The sequence below is a fragment of the Telopea speciosissima genome, chromosome 1 (assembly GCF_018873765.1).
Source record: "Telopea speciosissima isolate NSW1024214 ecotype Mountain lineage chromosome 1, Tspe_v1, whole genome shotgun sequence".
Lineage (NCBI taxonomy): Eukaryota > Viridiplantae > Streptophyta > Magnoliopsida > Proteales > Proteaceae > Telopea > Telopea speciosissima.
In genome coordinates, this window is record NC_057916.1 from 34,790,103 (window position 1) to 34,802,849 (window position 12,747).

General features: G+C 40.5%; 1 protein-coding gene across 1 annotated transcript in view; it reads left to right on the plus strand.

Moving 5' to 3' along the window:
* LOC122666065 (multisubstrate pseudouridine synthase 7) overlaps positions 1-12,747 on the plus strand; it is an 89,041-nt gene that overhangs the window by 37,232 nt on the left and 39,062 nt on the right. The window contains exons 12-13 of the mRNA XM_043862178.1: positions 445-518; positions 8,345-8,409. Coding sequence (XP_043718113.1) covers positions 445-518; positions 8,345-8,409 — 139 coding nt within the window. The remainder of the gene's footprint in view (positions 1-444; positions 519-8,344; positions 8,410-12,747) is intronic.

The window sequence follows — 12,747 nt, forward strand, 5'->3', positions numbered from 1 at the left end:
CCCCAATTATGTTCCATATTCTGACCTTTGTAAACCTACATTATATGTGTATATATGTAGTATATTACAAATACCTAGAAAATATGGCCTAGGAATAACATATGGATGTTGCATTTGGTGCCTTGGCATCACATAGGCGTCAAGGTGGCTGGCCACCACTGTGGCTTGCCTTGGCACCATGACAACTACAGCTCTATGTTGTGACACATTCTTTTAGTGGAGGCATTGAGGAGACCTCTTTGTGGAATCCCGTCAACCAAATAGTGGGTGACCATCCCTCAATGTTGCGTTATGTGCATGGCAGGCTTTCATAGTTTCATTCCTATTTCTGGACTAATGTGAATATAGTATCTCCAACTATTTTATGAATTTATGAATATGAATTGTTTCTATGTTGTTGTAGCTCGTGCTTAATGTAATTTCTTTTCTGCTTTTCCCAACCAGCTTCAGTGTTTAAAGAAATGTCCTGGGAACTACTTGCAGGCCCTAAAGTCTATTCCAAGGACTTTGAGAATGATGTAAGTCTGTGCTTTGCCTTGAACAAAGCTCAATGCACTTTCTTAATTTGGATCTTACATCCATGCGGATATTGCTATAACATTAGCTTATTGAGTGAGGATACATAATCTGGATGATTTCTGTATACCTGTCATTTAATTTAATTTTGTTTATTTATTTATTTCAATGGTAAATTATTTTTCTTTTCTTCCCAGTTAGCTATTAGATAGTTGTCTTCACGCTTAGAGAAGTAGGTGTTGAGTGTTGGGAAGTGAAATCGACCTTATATGCAGCTTTTGGCCCTAGTGATGAGTCCGGATGTTACACATCCTGCTGCCCGTGCAAGGAAATATATTATGCAGCTAATAGACAAGGTGAATGTTTTTGTCACTAACTCATTATTCTGATGGTTGATGAGGTATATTTGATATCCTCTATTAGTTGATTTGAGTACCAGAGATTCATAATGATGGTAGTGGCAAGAAGCCAAGAAGAAATTCAAGGATTATCAGTAACAATAAAACAATTGATGCAGAGTTAAAGGTGTATTCAAGGAGGAATAAAGGCCATAGGCAGGCCAGCAAGTGTTTAACCAGCCCCACGATAGGTTTTAACTTGAGTTGTTAGTCGGGTCCATTTGTGCCCATTTACTGATTATCACTTAAGCTCATTAAGAGCTTAAGAGGACCTATCAGCCAGCCTTATGAAGAGAATTCTGTTGGAGGATTTGTGGGCCCACGTGGCATCCACATGGGTGTTGCTACAAGTTATTTAGTGCCACAAGTTATTTAGTTTCTAAATTTGTAACCAGCTACTTAGTTGTTAAGTTAGTAGCTAACTAGCTAAATAGTTGTTTCTCTTTTATTTACTTTCTATTTCCATGTAATAGCTTTGCATCTTATTCTAGAAGATCCCTAAATAGATTGGCAGCCAAGTAACCCTCGCTCACACATAAGGGCTTATCATCCGTTTTTGTAATTGGTTGAATGCTATTATAAATAAAAGAGGAGGGGCATCTTGCCCATGATTTTCATGAACAACATTGTGCTCTCTTTGAGTTTTTGTTGCTGTGGAGATTCGCTTGCAGGCCTTAGGTGGCGATTCCTATGGTTTGAGCGGGGGTGATACCAAGTCATATCCTCTACCCTTCATCCCTTATATTTCTCTTTCTTATTCTCCCTTACTGTTCTATTGATTCCCAGCACTTTTTATCTCTCCTACCATGGTAATCTTAGATACAGTCTTCCCTTATGTTCTCTTTGTTATTCTTAATATACTACTCTGTTAACCCTTGTTCCTGCAGGTTTTATTTTTTATTTCCTCTTCTACAATTTTCTGGATTAACCTATTATACCAGTAACTTTGTCTTAATGTTTCTCTTAATATAACCATTGGATAGCCTTCAGTTTCTGAAATAATCTTCCCTTCCCTCTTCTCTACAATCGACCAGAACTTGGCAGTAATCGGATCAGTAGATTGGGAGTTAAGGATTATTCTTGGACTACTAATTCTGTCTTTTATCAGTTTCTATTTTCTGTTGGTGTTTGTTTATTTTAATCCAACAGTTGGTTGACCTCGATATTTTAAGCACCTAGCCTACCCATTAGTACCTCCATTCAGTCCAAGTTTCAGCCCCATTGGTTGTGGGATTGAGAGATCTATTCTGCCCAATTTTCTGTTCACAACTCATTCTTATCCCAACTAAATGGGATTGGCTACATGGATCCTTACCAAACAAATTAAGGAAAACAGAGGTCCTCACAAAGTGTAAGTAGAATAAGAGGAATAAAAAATAAAAATGAAGAAATGAGATAAATGGAAAAAAGAAAAATGAGAGTAAGAGGAAAGAGGTAAGCCTAGGAAATCAGGAAAATCTCAGCTACCTGGTGTCGACAACATGGATCCTTGCCCTCCAATAGGCGCTATCTGAGGTCATACTTGGCACAAGACCCAGACTCTGCATGTCATTCTTCACAACCTCACCTATGATCATTTTAGGCCTGCCCCTAGTTCTTTTAGCTCCCTCAATTGGGATCAGGTCACTCCTCCTTACTGGGGCGTTCCCAGGCCTCCGTTGCACATGGTCAAACCACCTCAGACAACATTCTCGGAGCTTGTCGCTGAATGGGGCAACTTCCACATCGGCTCTAATGCTTTCATTCCTCACTGTATCCTTCCTAGTTTTGCCGCACATCCATCTTAACATCCTCGTCTCTACAACACATAGCTTCGCTATATGGCACTTCTTTACATTCTGCCCCATACATCATAGCAGGTCGGACCATAGTCCTATAAAACTTTCCTTTAAGCTTTAAAGGAATGTGTTGGTGACATAGTACTCCAATCGCCCCTCTCCACTTCATCCACCCCACTTTAATTCTTTGTAAAACATCATCATCTATATCACCTTCTTTGTATATGATTGATCCCAGATATTTGAAATAGTCACTTGGTGGTAAACTGGTAACTCTCTCTCCTCAATTTTCACCATGTCATCATGATGTAGATCAAAACCTGAAGAAGAGGCCAAAACACTGTTCACGTGAACAGTGGCACAACCCCTTATTTTGCTTTGGTGGAATATTATTAGAAGATCCTGTGGGGGCCCAAGACCAGATCATGTGAAGATTTTTTTGAATGGTCAATTTTGTCTCTGTGTGGGGATTTAGAAGTTTAGTTTAGTTTCTAATTTTAGATTTAGAAAGTAGGCTTAAGTTTCTATTAATTAGACTTAGTTTCTATTTTATGTTTTCTAATTTTGAAAGAAGTTAGTTTCTATTTTTGTCTTTTCTTGGGAAGCAAGTATTGCTTCTATTTATTTGTAAGGCTGTTTTAGCCATCCCTACGATTTATGAAGATGAATAAAATTTACTTTGCTTTGCTGGAAGTGAGCTTTCTTTCTCAAGTTGAGTGTTTAACTTGAAGGGCTGCAGGAGCCTTGCTGGGAGAGCTAAATCCTCTTATCCTTACTTTCTTCTCCTATCTTCTCTTCTTATCCCACTCGATTCCCTTAACCTGCTGCTTCCTTGAGATTGCTGCAAGTGCTGTGAAGACCTCTGGAAGATCAGAATCAAGTCCCAACTCCCAATCAAGATCAGATCTGTTGCTGCTGCATCAATTCAAAGGGAGACTTTGAATGCCCTGTGGCTCTGTTGTTCTGCCCCGGTTTTGCTGCAGATTTCAAGCTTGGATATCTCCCCAACCAGCCACTTAAATCAATTGAGATTTGGGGGGGCTGAATCACACCATCAAAGGCTACATTCGATCCCAATTTTAGCTTATTCTGCTGGCTGGATTGTTATACAGCATTTACCTTCTAATTCTGAGCTTTACCTTCTATTTTCAAGACCAACTCAGATCTCCACTTCTGACCATCAGAATTGGACCAAATTTGGAGCACAAGACCTACTCAGCCCATGCTCCATTCGACCTAAGTTTGACACTGTTCTACAGGCTGGTTTGATCTCTACCTCCTAAGTTACTAATTCTGGCTTTATAGCTATTATGATGTTCTGCTGCAACCTGTCTACGATCCTACTGTAGAGTTGTTCTTAGCTGAACCTCATCTACATTACATCATCCATCATAGTGTGGCTAAAGTTACACAGCATATGGCCCAATTTTCTGCCATATACTAGTAGTATTGTTTCACTGTGATTCTGGTTTTCTCTAGTAGGTTTTCTGGTGTTGTCTTTTCATCCTAGCAAACCTCATCAACAACAATAATGATTTAATTAATAGAAGCCACTAATAAGGTTCTATAAGTTTCCCCTCATTTCAGCTCTCTAAATATGGTAAAAAACCTCCTTTTTAATTTCCTCACTCCCCCCCCTCCCCCCCCCCAAAAAAAAAAAAAACAACGAACCTTATAGGTGCCATTCTGCCAGTCTGAGATTTCTGTCCACCGGATGTCTGTATCCAGTATCAAAGTTCACTGCTTGTTGGAGTAGCAAAGATTCTTTCCTAGGTCATATCTTGTGCTACTGAGAGAACATATTTCTCTTATTTTCTCTCACCATTCGGACCAAGCTATCTCAAGGATTCCACAGAGTTGTGACTTAGTTTATTTGTCTATCAGCCTTACTCTGGTGATGTTCTGTGATGTTATTTTGCATTAAAACAATATTTCCTTGGGAAAACAACCGTTAAGATAGGCTTGTCTACATGGCCTAAATATCTGCGTCATGGTAAGCTTAGCTGGCACCTAATATTTTAGACATGTTTCCGCATAATTTTTGACTCATCTGGTAAGTTTTAAGCCAAAAGAATTCTGCTACATGGAGATAAAGATTTATGAGAAATGGTTGAAAAATCAACTTTGGACAGTTTGGTTTCTTAATTTGATAATACAAAGGAGATATGGCTATGCATGGTGTGCTATACTATGGATATGGGACATTACTTATCACATTGCCAATCTTGAGGGTAACCCACATATCCAACAGTTGTATTGGAGAGGTCAACCTTACTTACCCTTGTCCTAAATAGGTGGACTTGCCTTAACAGGGCCTGTTAGTATTCATTTTTAAAGTGATCAAGTGCAACTTGCTAAGCATCCGACTGTATCTTAGATCTGTTACTTTAGGATATAAAACTGGTTATGTGGGAGACCAAATATTTCATTTTTTTTTTAAATTACAAACTTTACAGAAAAACTTATTAAGGCCAACTTACAGACATGTTTTCTAAGTTGCTGCCGGTGCAAGGCAGCCAGCACCAGAAAAAACCCTTGCCGAACCCTTTTACATGGGTTCTAGAACCTTATATTTTTAATGTTATGCTAGGGCGTTCCCTCTAGAATAAGCGACGCGCTACACTAAGACCTGGTGTAGTGAAAAGTGAGCAAGGGTTTCTTTGGTGTCCCCTATAAGTGACACTCGGCGTCAGCACCCGGATGTGGTGTCAAGTAGGCAAGGATTCTCGCATCGTGGACGAGTGCGGGTAAAGAAGCTTGTCCAAAAGTGTAGGATTAGATTAGCATCTTGGAACATTGGATCTTTAACGGGTAAGAGTGTAGAATTGATAGATGCTATGAGATGAATATGGATTAACATAGCTTGTATTCAAGAGACTGGATGGAAGGGTAAAAATGCTAAGGAGTTGGATGACTTTAAACTTTGGTATACGGGGGATAAAAGTAATAGAAGTGGAGTGTGTATAGTAATGGATAAAGATTTAAAGAATGATGTGGTGGATGTTAAAAGATTTGGAGATAGGATTATATCCATCAAGTTTGTGTTGGAGAAAGGGGTTGTCAATATGATTAGCGTTTACGCTCCTAAAGTAGGATTGGATGAAAGTTCTATGTTACAATTTTGGGGACATATGGATGGATTAGTGCAAGGTCAAGGAGAAAAAATTCTTATAGGGGGTTATCTGAATGGACATGTTGGAAAGATCATAGAAACTATGAAGTTGTACATGGAAGATATGGTTTTGGAGAGAAAAATGAGGAGGGGATCTCAGTTTTAAATTTTGCTGTGGCTTATGATTTATCCATTGTAAACACTTTGAAAAGAGAGAGGAGCATTTTAATTTCCTTCAACAATGGGCAAATCATAGTAGCCAAATAGATTTCTTCATAACTAGAAGGTTTGATAGATTATTATGTAAGGACTGTAGTCTGTAAGGTTATACCAGAGGAGAGCCTAACCACACAACGTAGAGTAGTGGTCATGGATATGTGCCTCACTACACAGAATCGTAAGAAAGGTGAGCTTATTTGCCTTAGGATAAGTTGGTGGAGCTTAAAAGGAGATACTTTGAAATCATTTATTGATAAAGTGGTTAGAAAAGGAAAGTGGGACTTTGAGGGAGACACTAATATGATGTGGAACAATATGACTACTTGTATTAAGAAGGCTGCTAAAGATGTCCTAGGCGAATTGAAAGGAAAATGTCATTCCTCTAGGGAGATTTGGTAGTTGGATGATGAGGTTCAAGCAGCCATTAAGACTAAGAAAGATAAATTTAAGACATGGCAAAGGACTAAGGATGTAGATGATCTAAAAATGTGTAGATTTTCCAGAAATGAAGCTAAGCATATTGTGGGAAAAGCAAGGGGAAAAGGCTATTTATAAGATAGCTCAAATGAGGGAAAGGAAAAGTTAGAGATCTCGACAATGATAGATGTATTAAAAGTGAAGATGGTAAAGTACTAATAATGGATGAAGAAATTAAGGAGAGATGGAAAGATTATTTCTTCAGCCTACTAAATGAAGATGCTTTGAGTAATAGTGTCCCGGAAGACTGCATTACCCATCAAGACACCAAATGTCGTAGATATATATGATTAGGGTGTTTGAAGTAAAAGAAGCTGTAAGGAGAATGAAATTAGGCAAGACACAGGGCCCAAGTGAGGTCCTAATAGAAGCATGGAAGAGCTTAGGAATCTATGGTTTATCTTGGCCAACCAAGTTGTTTAATAAGATTATTCTTACACCGAAAATGACAGATGAATGGAAGAGAAACATTGTGGTTCCGAGATATAACTATAGAGGTATAAAACTAATGAGTCATACTATGTGATTGTGAGAGAGGGATATTGAAACTCGCCTGAGACAAGATACTACTATTACGGAGAACCAATTTGGTTTTATGCCAAGAAGATCCACGACAACTATTACGGAGGACCAATTTGATTTTATGCCAAGAAGATCTACGACAAAAGCTATATACTTAATCAGGAGTCTTATGGAAAGATTTAGAGATTGCAAGGATCTCTATATGGTCTTTATTGACTAGAAAAAGTTTATGATTGAGTCCCTAGAGAGTTAATATGGCGAGTACTAGCGAAGATATATATTTCAAGTAAATATGTTGACATAATTAAAGATATGTATGATAGTGTGGTGACTAGCGTAAGAACTGTGGGGGGGGGGTCAAGGTAGATAATTTATAATTTCCAATTACAATTGGGTTACATCAAGGATTAGCTTTAAGCCCTTATTTGTTTGTGGTTATCATGGATGATTTAACTAGAGACATTCAAGATGAGGTTCCTTGGTGTATGCTTTTTGCTGATGAAATTGTTTCGATGGATGAGACAAAAGCAAGGATTAACGCCAAGTTGGAGTTATTGAGATCAACCTTGGAATCATAAGGTTTTAAGACAAGTAGAATGAAGATGATTATTTTAGGTATATGGGCTCAATCATAAATAAAGAAGGTGATATAGAGGATTTTGTTTCATAGAGAATGGATGAAGTAGAGAGGTGCATCTGGAGTGTTGTGGCAGTCATATATCGCCTATGATGTATGATGTGGAGTGTTGGGCAGTTAAGAAGCATCATATAGATAAACTCAGTGTAGTGGAGATGAGGATGTTGAGAACTTGAGATGGATGAGTGGCAAAATTAGGAAGGATAAAGGAATAATCATATTAGAGCTGATTTGGGAGTAGATGTGATACATGATAAGCTTTGAGAAAATCGTTTGAGGTGGCATGGCCTTGTTCAACGGAGGCCTTTGGATGCTCTAGTATGGAGGAGTGATTCGGTTCAGATTGAAGAAGAGCCAGGGGCAGCCCTAAAATTAACCTAGAGGAAGTGGTGAGGAAAGATATGCATAGCTTAGGCAGTTAAGCGTTGTATCAAGTATGACCTTGAATAGAGCTGATTGGACAGCAAGGATCCATGTACCCGACCCCATTTAGTTGGGATAAAGTTGAGTTGTTGTTGTTAGAGACATTTTTTCTCCTTCAAACTTCCGTAGCTTCAAATGGCGACGAATATTGTAGATACGTAGGCACACATATCTTTCTAAACAAGATAACATTTTTATTGCTTGTATTTTGCTTTGCATGTTGTATGGATTAATAAAATGTGTCCTCTATTTTTCCATTTAGGTATGTGCATAGTTACCAAAGTTACCTGTGGAATCATGCAGCAAGTGTTAGATTGCAAAAACATGGTATGTGTTCTTTTCTCAGTTGGTCTTTTTGAATGACTCAACTATTCTTAAACAATGTTAGGGGAGTTACTCTTTTTTCCTATTGATGTTAAAACTAGAGTTGGCTTACTCAATTACTGTAGTGTTCGTTAACTGTATATGAAAGAAAGTGTTGAATAATGTAAACCAGAATACCGTGGGGGTATTCTGGTCCTTTGGGTGCTTTAGTATTATGTTTTATAATTGTTTGTGTACTGCCTAGCTGTATTGGCTAGGCAGGGGTATTTTGGTCATGTAATTTCATATTCCAGAATTATAAATAAAGGTGCCTGGGTGATCACAATAGATCATTCAAGTTTTCTCAGTTCTGTTTTTTAGTATTCTAGTTTTTGAACATGGTATCACAATAGATCTCCCCCTTCTCCTCTCCCTTCTCCCTTCTCTCTTCTCTTCCTTTGATCCATTCAACCCTTTTTAGGGCAGCACCCATGAGGTGATCCATCTATGGTTCGAGTGCTGCCCTCCATCTCACCTCAATTTTAAAACCTAATTCAGATCGATAGCTGCTGCCATTATCTCTCTCTGCGATTCAGGATTGCTTCAGTTTTTTTGGAGATCGATCTCATAACAGTTGGGAGATCAATTGGTTTCTTTGGAGCATCAATGCAGGCCTACGACAGCATCTATCCTCTCTGATTTCACATTGATTGAAAACCCCACAGCTGCAGCCTCTTTCCTCTTCTTATCGATCTCAACTGTCAGGGTTTTGCAAAACCCTGACACTTTATCGATTTGGTTCTTCTAGGCTGCTGTTTGGGAAGATTTTTTGAGGGATTATTCCCTGGTTATATTGCTGCACTCGACACTGTTTCAGCCTTAAATTCCTGCTGTTTTTTGAAGATCAGAATTCTGTCCAATTTCAGATCGACTACTGCAGAATTTTTGAAATTCAGTTTTTTTCAAAAAACTCGAATTTTACCTTGCTGCATTATGGGTGACTCAGAGATTACATCAGCTGCTACTGGAGGAGATCAGACCAGGACTGATTTCTTGCCCTATGCTGCTGCCATAAAACTAGATGGTACCAATTATCTGATTTGGGCCAGATCCTTATCCCTCACTGTGGCTAGCAGGGGACTCACTGACCACCTTACTGGTATCACCAAACAGCCCACTGAAGAAGGGGCTGCCCGCACTAAATGGGCAGCTAATGATGCGATGGTGATGTCTTTTGTTCTGAATTCTATGACCACTGACATTTCTAGTCAGTACCTTCTCCTTGACACTGCGACTCAGATATGGACTGCTGTCAAGGGTACTTATGGTCGTTCAGGGGGTGGTGCTCAGGTTTATGAGATCCGAAAGACTCTTCAACACACTACCCAGAAAGAGATGACAGTCACCAAGTACTATGTTGCCCTCAAGTGCTTATTAGCAGCAACTGGATCACTATGCTCGATTCCTGCCTACTACTGTTGCAGATATTACAGCCTACCACACTTATGTGGATCAGTTTCGAGTCTATGACTTCCTGGCTGGACTTAATGATGATTATGACCCTATTCGGGTGCAGGTTCTTGGTCGGGTTCCTTTTCCCACTTTGGAGGAAACTTTTTCATATGTTCACAGTGAAGAGACAAGGAGGGCTGCTATGATGATTACTCCTAAGGTTGACAGATCAGCTTTACGTAGACTACTGGTTCCATCACTACCGACACTTCTGCCGATAATGTTGTTGCGCTTCTGCTTGCTAGTAAAGAGCTTGTGAAGTGTGATCATTGCCACAAACCATATCACACTAAGGCTCAGTGTTGGAAACTTCATGGGAAGCCTGCTGATTTTGAGAGCAAACGTGGTCGTGCTAAATCTAAAAACAAGGCCAATCACACTAAAAGTGTAGCTTCAGCTCCCACTACTGACATTGGTTTCTCCCGGGAAGAACTTCAAGCTCTCCGGCGTCTGTTGAACACATCTGCTGCCCCCACTACATCGCTTGCCAATTCAGGTTCCTTCTTTGCCCATACGGTGTATTTCCTTTCTTGGTCATTGTGCATCCGTGGTCTCCACTCCTTGGATCATAGACTGCGGAGCTACGATCACATGACAGGTTCCTCCAGTCTTTTTAATACCTACTTCCCTGCCTCTGGTAAAGACAAAGTAAAAATTGCTGATGGGTCCCTCTCCTCCATATCTGGGAAGGGCTCCATTGGTTGTTCTCCTTCATTGACTTTATCTTCTGTGTTACATATTCCCAAGTTTACTACTAACCTTCTCTCCATTAGTAGTATCACTAAATCTTTAAAGCTGCAGTGACATTCTTTCCTACTCATTGTGTTTTTCGGAGCTGGACTCGGGAAGACGATTGGATCGGGTAAAGTGCATGGCGGATTGTACACGCTTGATGGAGATCCCGCATCTACACCGGCTTTACCTTCTAGACTTTGTTCACCAGCATCTTTTTCCTCTGAATTACACTTATGGCACTCTAGACTAGGACATCCACCTTTAGGAACCTTATCTACTTTATTTCCCGCATTCGGCAAACCTTATTATAAAGAAGATTTTTTTTGTGAGCCTTGTGTCTTGGCCAAACAGACACGTTCCAACTATCCTATTTCTAATAAAAGGTCATCTTCTTTATTTCATGTTGTTCATTCTGATGTGTGGGGTCCTAGTAGAAAAGTTGCTCTTTCGGGTCATCGGTGGTATGTCACCTTTATTGATTGCTATTCTAGGTTTACTTGGGTTTATCTGATGCACAACAAAAGTGAGGTTTTCTCATGTTTTTCAGCACTTTCACCAGCTGGTTCAAACTCAATTTCATACCACTATTCAAATTTTACGGAGTGATAATGGGCGAGAGTATATGGAAGGTCGGTTCCAAAATACCTGGCTGCCCATGGGATCCTCCACCTGAGACCAGTGTGTTGATACTCCAGCCCAAAATGGTGTGGGTGAGAGGAAGAACCGCCACCTCTTAGAGGTCGCTCGTGCCCTTTTGTTTGCCGGAATGTCCCCTCGGTTCATTGGGGGATGTTGTTCTCACCGCCGCCTATTTAATTAATAGGCTGCCAGTCAGTCCTTCACTCTAGACCCCTGTTGAGCTACTACTTGGCTCTTCCTCCTTTATTGTTCCCCCTAAGGTGTTTGGTTGCGTGTGCTATGCCCGGGATACCAGGTCCCCGGGCAAGCTTGAACCCCGTAGTCTTGGTGCATTTTCTTGGGGTACTCTGCTACTCGGAAGGGGTATAAATGCTATCACCCTCCATCCCGCCGGACTTTTGTCGCATGGATGTTGTGTTTCATGAGCGTCTCTCCTACTATGTGTCCCCACCTCTTCGGGGAGAGTGTTAGCGAAGATGTGTTGATTGTTGAGCATCCTCCTCCACTCCATCTCATAATGAGTCTGTTCAGCCTACTCGGTCCTCCCCGAGTCAGGGGGAGAAGTTCTTGTTTAGGGGGAGCAGACCACTCCAGCCCAGACTGAGGTTCCTGTTCAGGGGGAGCAGACCCCTCAAGCCCAAACTCCTGTCCAGAGAACCATTAGTGAATTTCAGAGGAGGATTGATGTTAGCACTATGAAGACCTATGGAAGGAGACATAATCAGGTTCAATCCATTGTTGCTCCTGTACCCATCCAATTGCCGAACCTGGATCCAAAACCTGCCTCTCCACCTGGTAATGTTCCTTCTCCTGACTTGCCTATTGCCCTTCGCAAAGGTGTCAGGACTTGTACTCAGCATCGTATATCTCATGTTGTCTCTTATGACTCCCTTTCCCCATCATTTCGTGCTTTTGTTACTTCTCTTTCTTATGTTCGTGTTCCTAATAATTGGCAGGAAGCTTTATCAGATGGAAAGTGGAAGGCAGCCATGATGGAAGAAATGGAAGCCTTGAAAAAAAATAACACATGGGAGCTTGTTGTTCTTCCACTTGGGAAGAAAACCGTTGGATGTAAATGGGTGTTTGTGGTGAAACAGAAGGTAGATGGCATCGTGGATAGATATAAGGCACGGCTCGTTGCCAAGGGTTTTACTCAGACATACGGCATAGACTACCAGGAGACCTTTGCACCTGTTGCAAAGTTGAATACAGTTCGTGTGTTGTTATCTTGTGCAATCAACCTTGGTTGGGAGTTGCAACAGCTAGATGTTAAAAATGCCTTCCTGAATGGAGCACTGGAGGAGGAGGTATACATGGACATTCCACCAGGGTTCTCTTGTGACAGTAATAGAGGAAAAGTGTGCAGGCTGAAGCGTGCACTGTATGGGCTAAAACAGTCACCCCGGGCTTGGTTTGGTCGATTCCACAATGCCATGATTTCTGTGGGCTATAAGCAGAGTAATGCTGATCACACAC